Here is a 21,196-nt window from a genome sequence, read left to right on the forward strand (position 1 = left end):
ACTGTTCCCTGATTCTCATCCCGAGTACACCGGAGAATCGAGGGAATACAATGAAAACGCGAATAGCATATTCTTCGTTGCCTGTTGCCTTGAAAACTGGGTGAGCATTCGATTCACATGTTAAAAGAACATGAGATCTTCGAGCAGTCAATAAAGAGGGTATTATCCGACAGATATTCAAAAGATCAAAAGTAAAACTATCATAACCTAGGAATTGAATCACCTCAAATAAGGAAACTGTAGGAAAGGATGTAAAGTTAAAGCACCAAAGCAAGAATAATGAGCATAATAAGTAAATCATGTCTATTTTAATATTTCATTGTAAATTTCATAACAAAAGAAAACAAGTTCTATGAAAAAAATGATTAGTTTTTATTTGTTTGGTGATTTAGAGAAAATGATTTTCTCTGTTGCAAGAAGGGAAAATTAATTACTCTCCATCGAAGGTTGTTGTTTTCAATTCATGAAAAACATTTTCTGCAGATCAACTAGTTTTCCTTCCTTCAAACATCGAAAAGTCGGAAAACAATTTCCTGAAAATAGTTTTCCTTCAAATAAACAGACCTCTAGATTGAATTGCAGCTATACCCTGAGATTTTTTTTTTCCTGTGACATAAACACACTCTTGTGATCCAAATAAGAGCAGCTTGTGTAGCAAACTTGCCTCCCGAACTTTATGTGCCTTTTCCGTACGAAAAAAGTATCCCTCCTTCCTACTCTAATCATATCAAGCTTGATTGAGACTATACAAATAAAAAGGCGGTCGAGTCGACTAAGTGAACCAAGCAACAAACGCACAATATTTTCGAAAAAATTAGTTAATGTTTGAGTACAGATTAAAGATCACCTGAAACTACCGAATACAGACAAGAGTCACAATTTTGCACATCCTCCAGTAAAATTAGTGCAAAATCGGTTAGGTATACCCAGAGCAATTTTCCAAAAAACGTTGAACTCCTCAGTTCATGGTGAAGTTGGTTGGGCAGTTGGCCTGGGACAACCAACCGTACAAACTCCACTCTCTCTCTCTCTCTCTGTCTTCAAATGAAAGCAACCGACTTTGGGACATGAGAACAACAGGATCCTCCGAACGGCTACGCCTCACCTTGCCCTCCCTTGTTGCATTCGCAAGAAACGATGAAAGCGCCCACTTCTTCGGATTGGCCCCATCTCTCCCTCTCTCTCTCTCTCTCTCTCTCCGTCTGTTTCTCCCTCTCTCCACGGTCCATTTCGTTTACAAATTCCACAATCCCGCATATCTCGCAGCCCCAGCAGATAGGCAGAGACAGAGACTCGACGAAGAGAAAAGAAAAGGGAGAGAGAGAAAGAAAGACAGACTTTTGTCCGGGGGGGGGAGGGTTTCCTTACTTCTTCACAGATGTAATGCACGTTCCTTCCTGCAAGAAGGTGGGGTGTATCCTCCCCCCCGTACATGGTCGTTTCCTGATGCGGGTCAATCACCGTTTCATGTAATTCGATCCAATGCGGTCGGTGCATCGCGGCTGATGGGCTGCATATGCGCAAAGCAGGCGGACCGGGGACCAGCGTCGCCTGGTTCAGGGATCTTGACTGGAGCAGGTACCGGTACCGGTACCAGGTCGTCGAAGATCCCATCCGGTCTGTTTGAATTCGAGAAGAGCGGTGTGAAGGAACACGGGGGTCGTAGCGGGGAATTGAGGAAGTTGGAGGAGAAGGGTTCATTGAGCAAGAGATTGAGGTTGGAGTTGGGATTTTCACATCGGTATGTGGAAGCCGAACAAGCGGCTGCAGGATGGCCTTCTTGGCTCACTGCCGTTGCTGGTGACGCAATTCAGGGATTGGTTCCTCTTAAAGCAGATTCTTTCGAGAAATTGGAGAAGGTATGATTTCGAACCGATCAAGTTTAAAATCTCTGAATTTGCTGATTTGATTAGGCCATGTTTCTTATATGTATATATGTTCAAAGCATTTCCTGCTGATAAGAATCTGCATGGATGTGTTGGGCATGGAAGGCCTTATAACTGAGCACCTGCTGAAAAGCTACCTCGTTAATATTTCTAATTTGCATTAGATAGGACAAGGCACATACAGCAGCGTTTTCCGAGCAAGGGAGTTGGCAAATGGAAGGATGGTTGCTCTTAAGAAAGTACGGTTTGACAACTTTCAACCCGAGAGCATTCAATTTATGGCACGAGAGATATCGATCCTCCGCAGGCTTGATCATCCAAATATCATGAAACTGGAGGGCATAATCACTTCTCGAATGTCGAACAGCATTTATCTTGTGTTCGAGTACATGGAGCATGACCTTTACGGGCTAATATCTTCTCCTCAGGTCAAGTTCAGCGATGCCCAGGTATGAAGGCTTTCTTCTCATCGACTTCTTTTTGAGGGGACGCATTAAACAGCCATCGAAAAGAAAAGGAAAGGAAAGGAACCGGCCTTTTCTGAGATGGATACATGTACTGTGTTGCTTTATCCTTGCAGTAACCTCTCTCGTGTCTGTTGATTCGGAACTTGAGCTCTTCTCCTGCAGGTCAAATGCTATATGAAGCAGCTTCTGTCAGGAATAGAGCACTGCCACCAGCACGGAGTGATTCATCGAGACGTAAAGTCTTCGAACATTCTGGTGAACAATGAGGGGATTCTTAGAATAGGAGATTTCGGACTGGCTAACATTCTTAATCCAAAGGACAGGCAACAACTCACCAGCCATGTTGTTACCTTATGGTACCGTCCTCCTGAGCTTCTCATGGGTTCCACAAGCTACGGCGTGACTGTGGATCTGTGGAGCGTTGGCTGTGTTTTTGCAGAACTTCTGTTTCGAAAGCCTATTCTCAGAGGGAGAACAGAGGTAATCAGCCTCCCATTTGCTTAAAGTTGACACCGGTATAGGATCTTGATGATTCTCTTTTCCCTTTATAATAACAAGGAAGCCCAACTTAGATAGATTCTCGGTATTCGTTAATCAAGAGGAGAGAGATGACATGAGAAAGCAAGTCTAGTCCCAGGACTCATGAAGCTATTGTTGATATGATTCCTCGTTCCTACTTGAATACTAAAGAGGAAAGTCGAAATCTTATTTTGTCCAAATTTGAAAAAGACAGGAGCTGCAAAAGCTGAACTTCTTGTCCAAGAAGCTGACTGTTATGTTTCTCTGCTTCTGCACCATTTCACTCTCACATCGATCAACATTGCAGGTTGAGCAATTGCACAAGATTTTTAAACTCTGTGGCTCCCCGCCCGATGGCTACTGGAAAATGTGTAAGGTACCCCAGGCCACCATGTTTAGACCCCGCCATGCTTATGAATGCACTCTGCGAGAGAGATGCAGAGGTATTGCGACCAGTGCAATGAACCTGATGGAGACTTTTCTTTCCATAGAACCGCAGAAGCGTGGAACTGCTTCAAGTGCGCTCCTATCTGAGGTAACATTATTGGATTAAGTCAGCTTGAAGCATTTGATTCTACAAATTGAGATGATTTTAATATGAGTTAAAATGAATTTCCTTTTTCTTCTCTTCTTTCTGGCTCAGCAACCAAAATGCTTTTCACACAGATACTGCCTCACCACATTTTCAGTCTCCTGAGTTTTGATTTATATGAGACGATGTATCGCAACAGAGATACAATTCAGTTGACTTCCTAATTTGTTTTTGTTTTCTGGTCCAGTATTTCAGAACAGTACCATATGCATGTGATCCATCAAGCTTGCCCAAGTATCCTCCTAACAAAGAAATTGATGCTAAACATCGAGAAGAGGCACGGAGGTGAGTTTCTTTCCACGCTCAAAGAAACATAGGGTTATCAAGATGGAAATTCCATCATTTATCAGCTTGTTTAGAGAAGCTTCAAATCCTTATTTACTTATAAGACTGAACATCGTCTTTCAACTACTCCCTTTGAGCCTAGAAAGAACACTAGCAAGTCAACATAGAAAAGCAGACCTGCTGTTGAAGTCCATGTAAACCTTATTTATAACTTTCCATTTGAAGTCGCTGTATGAATTTCCTTATTCTTGTTGTTAGAAGTTACTGTTTGAGTTCTCCATGCTTGCAAACTTAAATGCACTGTAATAGGGATTAAAGTATGTGCGAAGCATGCTGAGAACAAGATGGGCTACTTGCAATCTGTTTCCAGCAGATTCATGCATGTACTGACAATTTGGCTTCCAGGAAAAAGGCTCGTTCTAGAGCACGAGAACCCGAAGTAGGGAAAAGGCCAACAAGAATCCATAGAGCTTCACAAGAGCAGGGGTTTTCCAGTAAGATGGCTCCAAAAGAGGTTGGTCCTCTCAATTCACCATTTTTACTTCCTGCTTGCATGCGATGGATATGTTGTTTTCAAACTTAGACTGCTTTACCTGGTTCTACCTAGTGGGAACCAAACCTGAGCTTATGCTATCTGACTAGCTCATTTAGACCCGTGTTCAATCCCAAAATTAAGAGTGTACTTGACATCAGTTCAATCAGTATAACCACTGACCCCCTCCACTTAACCTTGTCTTCGTCTCTGTAAGAAGAGAAGCTACACTGAGAGCTTGGATTCAAACCTCTTCCTTGATAGAGATGCACACAAGCACCTTGCTTCTTCGCCATAAGGTTGTCTCGGTTTTATAGTCGAACGCACTTGTAATTCAACAATTTCAATGTTGATTGCCCAGGAGTTGCAAGGCCAGGCTCAGTTTGTTCGGAGAAATCATGTGAGAAGTAACCTGAGGGGAGAAATTGATGTTCCATGTAGAGAGCCTCTGAAGTCATCTTGCGACGCCTCGGCGATTTCTGATGCGGCGGACACGTCTCAAGGACCGAGTATTTTATCAGGTCCAACACAGATCAGTGCGTCAAATGGCTTTGCATGGGCGAGAAGGCGAAAGGATGATTCTGTTCTGAAAAGGTCATATAGTAGGTCTAGCGCCAGAAGTCAAGTTAGTGCACTCGATTCATCAAGCATCGTGTTCGAACCCCATGACACGGATGCAAACGGAAGCACAATGCATGAACTGCGGAAACTCGGAATCGAGCTTGATCAGGATGATTCCTTTGAAGTACTTGTGTTGAGGGCTAATACATCCCGATCTGAAGTTGAATCGATGAAGTGAGTGAATGAGAATGATACTTGAAGTTCGGCATCGACAAAGTGGTTACAGACATTGACAAAGTAGTTCTAGTCGCCGTTGTTGTGAAGGTAGTTATAGCCATCGATTAGACAGTGATTGAAGTAGTACCCGTGCCGATGAAGTGCCGTCCAAATGCTCAGCCACCCTGCGGTCGACGGAATTCGATTTCCGGTTGGCTACGAGTTGCTGATATCGCGACATGGCTGGGGCAGATGCAGTGAAAGAATTACCCACAACATGCAGGATAGGGTGTTTGTAACACGCTTGATTTTCAACTCGAATGCTCTTCATATGAATGTAACCAATTTCCTTTAGGATTTCTCTATGGATTAGGATGTAACCAGGCCTCCCCTCAAAAGTAGATGAAACGCTTTATGCTTTGTCTTTCTTTTCCTTGCAATGTACGCTTTACTTCCTTTACATCTGTCCAGTGCCCTTTCTATCTTTCCCAAAGTTGCTCAATGGACCTTCAGAAACTCATTGAAGTTCGGCTCTTTTCTTGGCCACCCGCTTAAACCCAATATCCAATCGACACAGACAAGAATCAAAACTCATTTAAACCGTAGCCAAAAAGCAGTCAACTTCAACAAAGTTCTTTAGGGGCAACTCCAATCTTACTTTCCAGCCAACTTTTGAACAGGTCATACCATCAAAGAAAATATAAGTTTGTCGCTGTATCAATAATCAATAGACAATACAACTCAATTTCTGAATTTGAGGCTTGCACCAAAAAAATAGCTGTAAATTATTCAGACAATCCCATCTAAAGCTCCCAAAAATTGGAACTTCCTGAGGACGGGAAGTAAGCTTGATGGTAAGGACATGATGGGATTATAAATAAAAATCAAGTGCCGGTGTCGCATATAATTTGTCAGTAGAGACCCAAGAATTTCCACCAAAAGGTTCCGACTACTCCCCAGATGAGGGCGTTGATAACGGCCATCACAAATCCCATTTTGAACACATCAGGAAGATCTATATAACCAGCTGCAACAATGCAAACGGAGAATGTCAGAGAGAACTCAATAGGATTGATCAAAAGAAGTGAAAACAACATTACTTTATTATGGGAAGCGATCAAACCAAGCATAAGTCCATGTATATTGCAGGGGACAGAGTCACACATACCTCCGTAGTAGACAGCAGCTTGACCGCTGCTATAATGTGTCAAAGCGCCAAATAGGTTGGTATTATAGGCTAATGCTAGTGCTGCCAACACGCCAGGCACTCCAGCTGCTAAGTGCATGGCAAGAAATGCAGAGTATAAAGCGCCCACATGACCCGTTTGGCTAGCAAAGAGGTAGTGGATCAAGAAATAAGAAGCCTGCAGAACAATGAATGCAGCGGGCCAGCTCAAGGAGAAGGATTGCAGGGACTTAGCCACGCAACCAGACATCCATGTCACAATGCCAAGATTCGTCAATTGCCCCGCCATACCAACTAAAACGGCAAACCAAGTTAATGTGTCCCACGCTGACTTTTCACTCAAGCAGTCGTCCCAGTCAAGGACTCCCAATAACAAGAGTATTGATAAGCCAATCATAGCAGCTACAACACTAGGTATCCCAATTGCGTCTCTGCAAAGCACAAACACTGTTCAAAATGCATACACAACAATATGCATACATACAAATGCAACAAAGCATTAATCCAATAAATCGCAACTTTTGGCATAGGCAAACAAGAATCAGGCATATCTCTTTCAAAATATCTCCTCTGTCAGGTCTCTTTATGCTGAGTTTGGAAAAGCACATTACACTTGCTACTATCAGAATGCCACTATGTCGTTCGGTGCATTATTCATTAATAAAACAAGGCAGACAACTAAGAAGAACGCTAGACAACAAGAGAAGCACTAATGCGTCATTAATTCCACTGTGCATTAACTGCATCAGCACTCAGCCGGCTAAATCTGTCTTCCCACATCACCTCATGGTGAATTATGTAAGTTCTGAGACTCAGCAAACATATCCTATCCGCTCTCTAAGGCAGATAACCATCCTTGAATATGTTACTTCAGAGTGATTTTTTCAACAAAAAGATCTCACATTTACTCGGAAAGCAAATTTGAGAGTCCTAAATCATGTAATTCCCCTAACACTGGCATGAGTTGATAATCTTCTTGCATGTCATTGAACGCAAAGGAGAACATGTCATCGAAAAAAATATTCAAATATAATAAACATCTTTCTTACACCCATTGAGAGTCTTTGAAGTTTGAAGATAATCCATTCATGCAATTGCCTCAGCGATTTTGAACATCTCATTTTACTTGATGAGAAGGAAGTGAAAGTTACTCACCCAGTCACCCAAAGTGACACTGCAAGTAGCATTGTGCCAACCATGGTCCACTCATTCCTCGTGACAGGACCCATATTCTCCAGCTTTTTGGCAGCCATAGCAGGGGCATCTGGGGTGTCTTTGATTTCAGGAGGATATAGCTTGTACAATATCAGTGGGGTAGCTAGAAGAGAGACAATGGCTGGTAAACTAGCAGCCTTGAACCAAGAAACCCAAGGATTACTTATGGTAACTCCTAGTGCTTCCGCCAGTTTGAGGCAAAGGAGGTTTTGAGCTGCAGCAGTTAGGAAAAGAGCACTAGAGTTACCAGCAGACTGTCAGGCATCACACAGAAAACATCCATAAGTTATATAGGATTCATATGAAACCAACATTGAAAGAAATCATAAGGCCACATTTATTATGCTGCTCCTGTGTCCAACGATTAACTAAGAGAAGGTCATTCAATAAGCAAGTAAAACTCTAACACAATTCCTCTATTTTCCACAAATAACAACCACCTACAGCCAAACAACCAAACCAAAGATCATCAGAAAGCATTAAAAATGTAGAATTTCTAATGAAATTAATTCAACTGATTCAATTCAACTAAGTGCCTAAACAATCTGGACCTATTGGAATTCTCTACAAACAATTTAATGAACCAGAATCTATGAAATTTGTTATTGACTTTTCTAAAATCATGCAAATCAGCCACTACACTGTTCCATAACTTAATTATGATGGATTAAACATAGAGTACAGTACTCTAGTTATGCTTAAGTATGAAGACATAAAAGGTTTTGCTTGGCCATACTGAAACTTTCCAGTATTCTGGAACCCATTGAAGCAATATATATAATCAATTGCAGCTTCCATCATTTTAAAATAAAAAGAGAAGAAAAATGTCCTTTGTATAATAATAATTGGCCAAATCTTCAAGCAAGAATAATGATACTGGAACAATGTAAGTACAAAAATCCAAGAACTGCAGCAGATATTATTCCAGAAAATGAAATAAACACAATAGATAACAGTACATGAGCTTTTCATTCCTCATTACTGAACTTTTAAGGATATACAAGCATGAGGCGAAAAAGTGCTAGAATACATACACAAGGACATACAAGTACAGAAACATTTTTGATAGTAAGTGTAAGTAAAAGAAATTTTCTTTTGCCATTTAAAGATAAAGATTGATTATCACTCGATTTATGAAAGGATTACTAGTGATCTATGTCAATACATCTTACGGCAATTCAAATCGAAAAAGAAACTTTCCTTGCAACTAATTGTAGAGACTAATCTACCTTACCAAAAAAAAAAAATTGTAGAGACTAATCCCATTTCCATAAGCCGCATCAACCTTTGGTCCCATTTCTTTTTGGTACGCGCAGATATAAACAACAGGGGCGCAACACATCAAGATTTGTGATGATTAAAGGGCTAAACACTAGCGACTACAGAAAATCAGTCACAAGTTTTGAAATTTTCGGTAGAGTGAAAACATTACATGGAATTTCAGGTTGCTATACTACAATACTATCAATAATCTTAAATTCACATTCCACATAAGTTAGTTCCATCAGTAACCTTCACGACAAGATGTAGTTCTACTAATCAATTGGCATACATGATGATCGAAAATGATTCGCCCTGACATCAAGAAACCCTTCGTCGAGACAGCAAGCACCATACTCAAAACACAAGCAATTCATTGGACAAGAACTCCAGTCGACTTAGTAGTGTGCTATCAATTCAAGTAGTTTACCTGAAATTGAGACTGGACGAGATAAGACCCGAGCTTCCTGGCGGAGGGATCGCCGGGCCGGCTCCCCGCAGAGAGCGACAGCGACTTGATGATCGGCAAGAACACCCCGCCGGCCCTCGCGGTGGTGCTCGGCATGGCGGGCGCGATGAGGGCCTCGCTGAGCGTCAGCCCGTACGACAGCCCCAGCGTGCTCCGGCCCAGCCACTTCACGAAGTAGGTCGCGATCCGGTCCCCGAGGCCGGTCTTCACAAAGCCGCGGGCGAAGAAGAAGGAGATCACGATCAGCCAGATCACCTCGTTGGTGAACGCGGAGAAGGCCGCGGCGAACGAGAGCGTGCGGGTGACGATGGAGGCGGTGAGGCCGAGGAAGGCCCAGGCGCCGACGGGGAGCGGGCTGAGGACGAGGCCGGCGATGGTGGAGACGAAGATGGCGAGGAGCTGCCAGGCCTGCGGGGACACCTCGACGGGCCTCGGGACGAGGAAGCGGACGGCGAGGCCGACGGCGACGGAGATAACGAGGGCAGGGGCTTGGCGCCCTGGAAAGAGGCGGCGGCGGTGGCGGCGGCGGCGGAGGGGAGGCATCGGAGGAGGAGGCGCGGATTGGGGAGTGGGTTTTGGGTCTGGGAGGGAAGGCGAAGTGGGGGTGGAGAGAAAGGAGTGATCTTTGAGGCTTTGATCGGAGGGCGGGGAGGGGGGAATGGGCGGCGGCGATCTCGGGAACGGCCGCGGCCGGTGGAAGAGGGAGGCGGAGGGGAGCGGTTGGCGGCGGCGGCGGCGGTGGCGGTGGAGGAGAGAGAGTGGAGGGCGAAGAGGCTCTCCATTCTAGAGAGAGAGAGAGATGGAATCTGTGAAGAGAAGTGGGCGTTGCTGTCTGTGCTTTGTATCCGATGTTCGTGCGGGGAAGGAGGGCCAACGGATTTTCCAAATGTTAGAGAGAGAGAGAGAGAGAGAGAGAGGCGTGGGCGTGTGACGTGGAGAAGGGACAACGGATGTGCATGTGTCTTTTTTTTTTTTTATTATTATTTGTAATAAGTAAAATTATATATTATTTTTTTATTTTTGTGTTTTTTGTTTGAGGCTGGGGAATAAAGTTGAATATTTTATTTTTGTGTGACGAGAGAGCTGGGTTTTTATACTGGTTGGTGTGTTTTTCGCATCGTGAATAATTATTTCCCCCCTTGGCTATAAAATAATGATTGTTGAGTTTTTTTTTAATTATGAGTATTTATTTACAAAAGTGAAGAGCACATGCTGGAGCGAATTTATGGCGAGGAGAGACCCGATCGATGAAAGAGGGTTGATAGTAATAGTGAGCGATTCTAGACTAAATTTGAACAAAGAAACCAAATCTTAAATTATGATCCTAAAATATGTCGGTAGGTTTTAAATTTTAAAAATTAAGAAATTTATTTTGATCACTAATTCTAATTAAATAAAACTTAGAACTTGGAATTTAGAATAAATTTGACATTTTTCATGGTCTATGTATTGGTGCATTTTTATAGTATTTCATAGTGTTCAATGATAAATATATAATCCGAAATCATTAATCTAAATTTCTATTTTATGACCGAGGCTTTTACTTTGTTAATATTTCATATTATTTATGTGTCTAAATATAAATTGTTGTCAATGGATTGTAATAACAAGTGGTTAATGATTCACTGCAATTATTCAATTAATAATATACATAAATTATAGATAGACTTTAAATCCATATAATATAGTAGGTTCCAAGTTTAAGAGTAAGTAAGATGGGTTTTAAATTCCAAAAATTAAGAATTTATTTTGATAGGTAGGTTTATAATTTCAATTGAAATTTGCATGAAATTTAAAATTGGTCATCCCTAATCGATAGAAGAGAAATGGATTGTCAATCGCTCAAACATTCGGCATGGTTAAACTAGCTTTTTCTAATCGAGAAGGGCCCACAGGACTTGTACCCGCAATCGTTTCCTGATTGGTAAGAAGTACACTTTTTCGAGGGGAAAAAGAAAAGCCTAAAGTGCATATAGATATAGGTAATGAAATGTAAGATGTGCATGTTGTGCACGTTTTTCTTCTTTTGTGTCATTCTTTATTTTCTTTTGAATAGGTAGGAGTCGATGAGACTGCTATGTTTGCTTGTTTTGTAGTTGGTCTTCGGTTTGGGTAAGCTGTCCGCGCATGCTCAATTCGCATGCGCACTTTGCAATTGACCCCATAAACGACGGCAAAAAAAAATTAAACCTATTTCACTTATAATAATTTAGTTATTAATATTTTAATTATGTCAATTCAGTTATCAATTTTTTATATTTTACTAACTGAGTCATTTAGATAATATTGACTGAAAATCACTAATAGATGTATGTATCCTATGACACTATATGACACGGAAAGTCAAGTCATGTGCCTACTAAAAACGTGCATTTCTTGGCCTTTTGGCTAAGATCAAGTGTATTATTTGTAAAGTGTGATGTTCATACAATTTTTGAAGCATTTTGATCTTTTGTGAATAAAGAGCAAATGCTTAATTTCAAAGGAGTAGATACCAACACATAACCAATCATCTTTCACTAGTTTCGTTGGACCACTCGAAACCAAACCAATTGGTTTGGTTTGGTCTCATGACCAATCTATTTAGTCCTACTAGTTCAATTCCCAATTCTTGGATGTGGCTAACCCAAATTGAAAATCAAGAACCAATCACTTCAAATTGTAATGGTCAAATTGTTGGACTTCGAATAATATTTTTCGAGTGCCATGATGGATCGACCCCACACTATCAAACAACTAATTGGATAAAATAATTGTTATTCGAGTTCGAGTCCGAATCGATGATGGGATTTGAGGAAATTATAAAATACCACTTCGTCTTAAAGTCGTTCCTGGCATTCCCGATAGACATTCCTCATGCTTGCCGTCTTGGTCGTTGGGAGTGCACATATTAAAATAGATACTCGCGTCGACATTCGTACCACTTCCATTTCCCACCTTTTTCTATGCAAAAAACACAAGGCTCTCAAGTTGAGCGGGGCAAAGCAAAATTAAAGGACTTCCCAAGCCTATCCTTGGCCCACTGCAACAGGGAATTAAACCGCCCAGCAGATTGGCTCGTGAAATCTTGCAGAGCTCAACGTCTTCCGCCAAATTGGTTATCAAACCCTCCGTTTGTGTTTATTGATCTATTATGCGCGGATGTTCTTGATGTAATTCCCCAAAACTTTGCTTAGTAAATCAATGGCAGTCTTATTTCGAACAAAAAAAAAAAAAAAAAAAAAAGTTGAGCGGGGGCATGAATATAGTCTATTTCCGCGACCGAACTTTGCCGATGGGTGCAAAACGGGATACGGGATCGCGTACCGACCGTATTCGTGAATCCGCGAAGTTGGTCCCGGACGTGCTCTTGGAGTTCATCTGAGGCCCGGGGAGGCACTCGGTGGACTCATAATATCATGAATGTGAATTCTGTATGCGCTTCCGTCACGAATCATAAGTGAAAATAAGTTATTTTAGTTGAAGTGTGGTTCATATTTCTCATTGACCAGATGGGAAAGGGGTCCCACTCCCTCGTGAGTGGGCAAGGGACTAGGGGCTGCCTTGTTGGGGGTCACAAGGGTAGCCTTCCCAAGCTGCCAAATGAATTTGATAGTTTTTTTTTTTTTGAACAGGAGAAGAAAATATTATTACTAAGTACTAGTCTTAGCAAATACAACAGAAGCATCACCACATATTAAATCCAAAAGGGCAGATGGGGGTTGATAAACCCAATTTGAAGGGAGGCACCCCAGTTGATGTGCTCTTGCTAGCCAGTCTGCCACCTTGTTAGTGCTTCGGCTACAGTAGGATAAAAAGAGTCTCGAATTCTCTTTTAGCTTGCATTTTGCCCGGTCCATTAGTGGCTGCAATTCCCAATTGAGGGTATCAGAATTGAGGACCCCATACACCAGTGTACTACAATCTGATTGAATATGAATTTCTTTTTCAGTTCTATTCGGGGCGAGCTTCGAGGAAAGTGTTAATTATTGGATATATATCATCTTTCTCTTGTAATTGAGAGATGTAAAAGATAAATACAAAGTGTTAATTATAGTGAAATCCTCTGCTAGATATAATATTAGTTTAAGGGTGAATCAAGATAAAATCTTACGTCTCAAATTCTCTTTCTCGTTTTTCTATTCTCTATTTTTCTTGTGATTATTTGCCGAATCGTAACGATTATGTTATCATCTTGAACTTGTCTGAAATTTATGTTGCAATAGATATGGTGCCTTGGTCCAATGCTGCGTGACCGCAATCTTCGGTCTAAGTTGTGATCGGTAACTCGACACAACCATCCTTGCGATATCCAAGTCATCCGCCGTGCCACGATTGATTTCCTACTCCTTCCTTCTCCGGATGACGGCAATTCGAGAGAAATTCCTTTCGAAAACCTCTCGAAATGCTGTCACATTCGATGACTTCCTTCCGTGCACGAGGCATTCACACTCGATGACTTCATTCCGTGCACGAAGCGTTCATTGATCGATAACGAGATGTGTGTGCTTCTTTACTCAATCAGAGAAATTATTGTACGGACAAGGTCCAACGGACCGGGCTTTTCTAATCAGATCGGGCTTGGACGACTGATCAAAACCCAGGTTTCTTGCAGGCCCAAAAGACCAAGGATAGGGCTCAGGTGGGCTTTTGCTTATGTACAAGGCCCAACATGTCCATTAATGTTAACTAATCTTGAGTATTTAGGTCCTCATCGCCAACAGAAGAGAACGGAATGTCAATGAAGGTATACACTAGCAAAATAATGTGCTAAAAGTTCCATCAAATTCTATTGGAAATTTGCAGATATCGTAAATAAGGCAAGATCTTATTAGTCATCGGTCTGCGGATTACGTTCTCTAGAGGTTCACTTGCACATGACGTGGGTGATTTGGCATGTCGCATTTGACCGAGGAAGGCGCTGTGTTTGGAGCTCTTGCAATTACTAAGCTTAACTACAATTTCATCTATAGAGAGATATCGGCTGATTCGATTGTGATTTTTAGTAGAATTTGATGAGTACTTTCGGGCTCCAACAGTGCAAGAAAGAGAATTGAAGAAATCGATGCATTTGATTTTAGATTTATTGAGCTTGACAAAACTTGAGTGGTCATGGCAACAAGCTCGGAGAAGCTTCAACTGCCATGGTCAAATGGCCAAGCTCGACCAAGCTTGAGCAACCTTGGCCACGAGCTCCAGCTGCCACAACTGAGGTCAACGAAGCTCGAGCTGCCATGGTCATGAGCTCAAGCAGCCATGGCCAGGGCTCAACAAAGCTTGAGGGCCATGGCTATAACCTCCAAACCTCTTTCGCTCCATGAGTTAGAGCTGTCATGGCCGTAAGCTTGAAGAAGCTCCGGCTGCTATGGCCGTGGGCTCCAAATTTCCTTTGCTACACCCAAGCCCAAGCCCAGGCCCAACTCTATCCTGGACTACAACTTTGTTTTCGACGCGGGCCAATGTTAAAACCAAGGAGAAGAAGGCGAAAAAGAAGGATAATTCAAACAAGGTTGTGATCTGGGGAAAAACGGTGTTGCTTTGGGCACCGTTACATAGTTTAGTCAATGTTAACTGCCACATAGGAGAAAGAAATTAATAAAAAAAAATCTATGTCATCATTTTTTATTAGTTAAGTTAGATGGAGTTAACAATAAAACATGATTGCACAAATTTGACAAAATTTTGGACTTAATTTTTTTTTTTTTTTGAAATTTTTAAGATTCAATTGCATTTTTCATTATAAGTTTTAAAAAATTTATTACTTATCTTTTTCTATCGCAAACCTTACACTAGTGTAGATGGTTCTAACTCAAAGCAATTGTGCATAATTTGGAAGATTCAAGTGGGTAATATTTAATTTAAAAAACAGCAAATCCCTCTCGACGTTGAGAGTTTTTCCCTACCCATGGTGGTAGAAACCCTAACTCTCATGGAGTTTCCCCTTTACTAAAGAGCACGTTTCTTGCAAACGAATCACCGATCCATTAAGCATTTCCCGGGAACCCTCATTGCCGTCTTTCGGTCGCGAGAATCGTGAAGAGCAGAGCAATGGAACAGGACCGCCACCCATTAGCGGGGTTTTCAATAAAGTTTGGGTGACCTGCAGTTTTGGCTGAGTTTAAGGTGGGGTGTCGCTATTCCTTCCTCTGGTAGTCTTCTGATCTGGTTGAATCTTCGGTAGTGGAATGGGCGTGGTCGGAGCCTCGTAGATTGAAGTTCGGCTTTTCTGAGCGACGGTATGTTGCCATTTTTCTTCATGGAGGTTTTCCGATTTGGTAAGTTCCTCTGTAGTGGGATGGGTGTCGGCTGGAACCTGCAGAATGGAGATCATCCCATTTTGTCCGGCTTGGGGGTCTTGTTTCTGACGGAGTGTTGCACTGTATCGTTGTTTTTTCCTTGCTGAGAATGGAGATCACCACTGTTTTGATCGGTCTTGGGGCTCTGTTTTTCACGAAGTGTTTGCACTGAACCCCTGTTCTTCCCTTGCTGAGATAATAGGTGGAATTGAGGGTGAAACACCACAACTCGTTGTCAATCCTGCAATTCTAACCACATAGCTCCCTTCAATCCATCACAATTTCCTATAGCAAATTAACCCCAGTCAAAATCAGCACCTGAAGACCTAGAAAATGGAAGGGACAGATGAGAATGAATTGCGTCTAGCAGCTTTATGCAAAAGCCTAGGACATTTGTGGTCGGAGAATGATATAGTGGAAGTGATTAAAGATATTCCCCCTGAAAAAAGAGCAGAAAGTAATCGAACCCTCTTCGGAAAACTCTATTCTAAACCTAATGTCAACTTCCCAGCGTTATGTCAAACTATGAAGACAGCATGGAAAGCAAACTCGTGATATGCACACAAAGGAACTAGGTTTGTTCTCTTTCCTTTTTCAGTCGGAGGAGGAAAAAGAGAGAATATTGAAGTCAGGGCCATGGTCATTCAACAGCAATCTATTAGTTCTCAAACAATGCGTACCTGACATCCCAGAACACTGTTATGATTACACTTGCTGTGCTTTTTGGGTGCGCATTGGAGGGATTCCCCCCGGATGGCTATTAAAAGAAGTCTTCAATGATCTAGCAAAAAAGGTGGGCAAAGTACTGGAGATTCAAGTGGACCCAAAGGGCAGTGGACTACAGAAAAGTGGCAGAGTACGTGTGGAAGTGGACCTATCAGCTCCTCTAAAATCAGGAGCCATCCTGGATATCGGAAACAAAAAGCTCTGGGTGGAATTCAAATATGAAAGACTGCCCCACTATTGCTATTCGTGTGGAAAAATTGGCCACTATGCTACAAACTGTGAAGAAATCCCTTATGAACAAACTGCTTGGGTTGAAAACAAAGTGGGAAAATATGGTCCATGGCTTAAGACGGAAGTGCAAGATCATAGCCCCTACTGGAACGCATTCTATGGAAAATTAGAAGATGAGTTCACTGTGGAAGAAACGGCACTTGAAGTCCCACCTATAACTTATGAACTGAACCAAGTGGCTGGAGATACAAGCGAAACACGGCGGCTCCAAATCACAACAAGAAGAGAGCAGAAAACTATGAAGAGGGGCAACCACCGGAAAAATCAGCGACGCAACACTTTGAAAACCACAGATCATGGCAAACAGATTGTATGTTTGAAGTAAACAAGCCGATTGTATCCAGGGTGGGGAAAAGTAGCAAAAAAGTATGAAAGTGCATAAGGCAAAAAACAGAAATGTATAGCAGAACAAAGCCCTTTTATGCTTGATGATACGGAACTATTGGAGACCCAATCCAGTTGATTAAAGATGGCAATGAATGGGCTGTGGTGGCTAGCCTAATAAGCCACCGACGACAACATGAAAATCATAAGCTGGAATTGTCGGGGCTGGGCAATCCCCGACATTCCAGAGCTAAACCCTTGTGGCTCTTGAAAGGCCCAACCTGGTCTTTTTAATGGAAACAAAGAACAAAGCAACGATGGTGGAGGGAATAAAAAGGAGATTGAATTTCCAACATATGTTCTTAGAAGATCCGGAGGGAATTGCTTGGAGGCTTAGCGGTATTATGGAGTGAAGAAGTGGCATTAAAGGTAAATGACAGCTCCAAAGAATATATAAATGTGGATTGCACGAGATCCAGTTAGTGGCTATCAAATGAGGATAACCTTCCTTCATGCTCCGACGCACTTTGGGGAGAGACTACAACTATGGCAAAAGTTAAAGGAGGCTCAGTCTTCAAATTTTCTACCGTGGATATGCATGGGAGATATTATGAAATATTATACGTTTGGGAGAAAGTGGGGAAAAGAGAGGCGGATAACCATAGAATTGCAGCGTTTCGAGATCTATTAAATGAGTGTTCCCAATGGATATGGACAGCAAGGTGTGCCTACACTTGGTCCAATAATAGAGAGGGAGAGGACCATGTCAAAAAACGTTTAGATAGAGCCTTATGTACAATGGAATGGAGAATTACCTTCCTGCTTTCTTTGAAGTACAGGCGCTACCAGCAATCGGCTCAGACCATAGCCCTCTCCTCTTGGTGTTGCATCCTGAAAATAAGAGAAAAAAGAGAGATTTCAGATTTGAAGCCTACTGGCTAGAAGATCCAGACTATGAAGCGATTATACAGAGAACATGGAACAAAACGCCACTAAACCGAACAAGTTTCTCAAAGAAGGTACACAATATTTCTAAGGAGCTTGCCAAGTGGAGTAAGGAAAAATTTGCCAACGCGCCACGTCGAATCAAGGAGCTGAACAGAGAACTAACAGAGATAACAAACAAGAACTCAGTAAATCCCAAAGCAAGCATGAAGCTGACATGTTATTGATGAGATAGAAAAACTTTGGCAACAAGAGGAAAAATATTGGGAATGAGAGCACGTATCAACCGGTTGCTATGGGGAGATAAAAATACGAAGTTCTTCCATGCTACCACGGTACAAGAAGACAAAAAAACAGAATCATAATGCTGCAAATGGAAGATCACGGTTGGTGCGGGGATCCGGCGGCACTCAAACAACACATAGGGACCTTCTACCAAAACTTATACAATTCGGTGGGCCCTAGGAACTATCGGCCAATACTTAACCGGTGTATCCGGATCGGTGAGGGATGAAATGAATGAAAACCGATGGCAACAATCACATTGGAAGAGGTGGAACAAAGGGCGGTATTTCGGATGGGTTCCTTAAAGGCTCAGGGCGATGGGCTGAATGGGCTTTTTATCAACAATCTTGGGAAAATGTTTAGCAGATCTGTTCCGGTTAGTGCACGACTTCTTTGAAACAGGTTCCTTTGATCCTCTCCTCATGAACGCATATATCCTTGATACCAAAAGTGAAAAACCCAGAAAATATAGGCCAATTCAGACCTATTAGTCTACGTAATGTCGGTTACAAAGTAATCTCAAAAGTTATGGCAAACAGACTAAAGGTTTGGCTTCCAGAGATCATAGAACCTGAACAGAGCGCTTTTGTTCAAGGGAGGCAAATTCAAGACAATATTTTAATAGTTCAGGAAGTCTTGCATCAATTGAGAATAGCTAGAAGGAAGAAAAAGTTCCAGGCGATACTGAAACTAGATATGCAGAAGGCCTATGACAGAATCGAATGGGATTTTTTGAGGGATTGCATGCTAAAAATGGGCTTTTGTGAGCGGTGGGTATCCCTTATCATGAAATGCGTGTCAACGGTGTCTCTAAGTGTGAAGATAAATGGGGAGCCTACTCCATATTTCACCCCTTCAAGAGGTCTACGACAAGGCGACCCTCTCTCCCCATATTTATTCATCATAATGGCAAATGTTTTGGCGGGATGATGAACAAAGCCCTAGAAGATGGAAGCATCAAGGGCATAAAGCTAAACAGGTTCTGCCCTACACTATCCCATTTACTCTTTTTGCTGATGATGCCATCTTTTCTTGAACGGGACTATTGTGGAATGCCAAAATCGGCCAATATTCGAACCGCATCTTGTTTTGCATCGGGTCAGCAGTTAATTTAAACAAATCGGGGTATGTTTCAAGTAGCAATTGTCCATCTTCTCGAAAAGAAACCTAGCACAAAGCAACTCGGGGTCCCAATTATAGATAAAACATGGAAATATCTTGGCATACCAACAGAGTGGGGTCAATCCAAGAAGGAGATGTTCGCTTGGATCTTAGCAAGAGTAAACTCCAAGTTAGAAGGATGGAAAGAAAAATTACTCTCAAAAGTAGGAAAGGAGATTCTAATAAAAAGCGTTGTGCAAGCTCTCCCGCATTATGCAATGTCTGTTTTTAAATTGCCCATATCCATTTGCAAAGCTATAGAAAAGAGAATTGCTTCTTTTTGGTGGCAGAATAGTGATTCCAAGAGGGGAGTGCATTGGAAGAATTGGGAAACACTGAAAACCAGAAAAGACGAGGGAGGTTTGGGGTTCAAAGATTTGAGAAACTTCAACCGAGCAATGCTCGGCAAGCAAGCATGGCGACTAGCCAAAACACCTCGGCGTTGTGGAGCGAGTTTTGAAAGGCATTTATTTTCCAAATGGCACTTTATGGAAGGCAAGAAAAGGGCGCGACCATCTTGGGGATGGCAAAGTATTTTAATGGGAAGAGAAGCCATAGAATCGAGGTTAAATGGTCATGTAGGGGATGGAAAATCTATCAACATCGAGAAGACAAATGGCTGAAATGTGGAGTTCTCGGAGGCCCTATTAACCAAAGTGAACCAGTGATGGTGGCTGAACTCATCCATGAAGATTTGCGGGTATGGAAGGAAAATTTAATACTGACTTTATTTGAAGAACAAGTAGCGAACGAGATACTTGCAACACCTATCAGCTCGATTCCGAAAGAAGACAGTTTAGTGTGGATCGGTAATAAATCAGGGACATACACTGTGAAGAGCGGGTACAACACAAACCGTCTAAAGGCCACAAAAACAGAACAAAACAAAGCTACTTGCTCTTTTAAGCCGCCGAGATCCCTCTTGACAAGGATATGGGGATTAGATATTCCCCCAAAGTTGAGAACTTTTCTATGGAGCCTATGTCAAGAAGCCTTACTGACAAGAGAGAACCTGCATAAAAGGAAAATGCTACCCAACCCCTATTGCACTCTTTGCGCCAAACACATGGAGACAACTGAACATCTCTTCCTTCTTTGTAAATGGACTAAAAAAATCTGGACAGACCCTCGACTCCAAATCCACATCGATCCAAGCAACATCACAAGATTTGATAAGTGGCTACTGGAAGTTTTCGAAAGGAGTGATATCTTACCTGAAACAGAACAAATCGCTGCAGTGCTATGGAGCATATGGAAAGCACGAAATGACTCGATTTTTCGCGGCAAGACTCCACAACCGACTGACCATAGTAGACTGGCACTAGTGCAGCAAGTAAAATTCAGCGAGATGGCACTCAAAGAAGGGCCGAAACCCACTACTCGAAACATACCCACAAGCTAGAAACCACCCGAACAGAAGAAGATGAAGCTGAATATCGACGCCTCGTGGTCCTCTTTCTCAGGATCGGCCGCTGGAATATTGCGCGACTTGTCGGGGATGGTGGCCGACGGCTTTGCGGAGCAGATCCGGGCGCTTTCCCCCCAACACGCAGAAGCCCTAGCTCTGTTACAGGGGTTGAGTTTCGTGAGTAGAAGTGCAGCTTCGCACGTGGAACAGAGCTTCGGCCAAAACAAAGGGTGGATAGTTGAAAGTGATAGTTCCAACACTGTGGAAGCTGTCATGGGCCGGGCCGAACCCTCCTGGGACACAAAAGATATTATTGAACTGTGCAAAGAAGAGCTCCACTTCCTTCAATCTGTTAGAGGCGTTGAAGTCACGGTAGAGAAATGTCTTCGTGAAGCAAACCGAGCCGCCGATTGGCTTGCAAACTCCCACCGGTCCAACAATCTACCTCCAAATTGGGTGAATTATCCTCCTCTTTACCTTATGGAAATTCTCTGTTCAGAATTTTACCCATCGTCGACTTGTAAGGCTCGTTTAGTATCATGAATGAATGCAAATCCGTTTTTTTCGACCAAAAAAAAAAAAAAAAGTGGGTA

General features: G+C 42.3%; 2 protein-coding genes and 1 pseudogene across 2 annotated transcripts; 2 read left to right on the forward strand and 1 right to left on the reverse strand.

Annotated features, from left to right (window-relative positions):
- Positions 1–1,156: 1,156 nt before the first annotated feature.
- On the forward strand, positions 1,157–5,551 carry LOC104452859 (protein IMPAIRED IN BABA-INDUCED STERILITY 1). Its single transcript, XM_010067349.3, has 7 exons — positions 1,157–1,859; positions 2,051–2,335; positions 2,516–2,833; positions 3,180–3,407; positions 3,652–3,749; positions 4,155–4,263; positions 4,643–5,551. The coding sequence occupies exons 1-7, from the start codon at positions 1,506–1,508 to the stop codon at positions 5,078–5,080; spliced, it is 1,830 nt and encodes a 609-aa protein (XP_010065651.2). The 5' UTR covers positions 1,157–1,505; the 3' UTR covers positions 5,081–5,551.
- A 129-nt stretch (positions 5,552–5,680) lies between these two features.
- Positions 5,681–9,985, reverse strand: LOC104455113 (dicarboxylate transporter 2.1, chloroplastic-like). Its single transcript, XM_010069957.3, is given in 5 exon segments — positions 5,681–6,085; positions 6,227–6,675; positions 7,400–7,713; positions 9,150–9,667; positions 9,670–9,985. Coding segments are annotated over 5 exon segments (1,698 nt in total). The 5' UTR covers positions 9,971–9,985; the 3' UTR covers positions 5,681–5,969.
- Positions 9,986–11,559: 1,574 nt separating this feature from the next.
- On the forward strand, positions 11,560–11,727 carry LOC120296518 (annotated as a pseudogene).
- The last annotated feature ends 9,469 nt before the right edge of the window (positions 11,728–21,196 follow it).

Source organism: Eucalyptus grandis, chromosome 7, assembly GCF_016545825.1.
Source record: "Eucalyptus grandis isolate ANBG69807.140 chromosome 7, ASM1654582v1, whole genome shotgun sequence".
Lineage (NCBI taxonomy): Eukaryota > Viridiplantae > Streptophyta > Magnoliopsida > Myrtales > Myrtaceae > Eucalyptus > Eucalyptus grandis.

What these genes read in the sequence shown, in the direction of transcription:
- LOC104452859 (XM_010067349.3), top strand. Translation starts at nt 1,506, where the DNA reads ATGGGCTGCATATGCGCAAAGCAGGCGGACCGGGGACCAGCGTCGCCT. An exon ending in TCAAGTTCAGCGATGCCCAG is followed by an intron (nt 2,336 to 2,515) that starts GTATGAAGGCTT and finishes CTTCTCCTGCAG; the next exon opens with GTCAAATGCTATATGAAGCA. An exon ending in TTCTCAGAGGGAGAACAGAG is followed by an intron (nt 2,834 to 3,179) that starts GTAATCAGCCTC and finishes TCAACATTGCAG; the next exon opens with GTTGAGCAATTGCACAAGAT.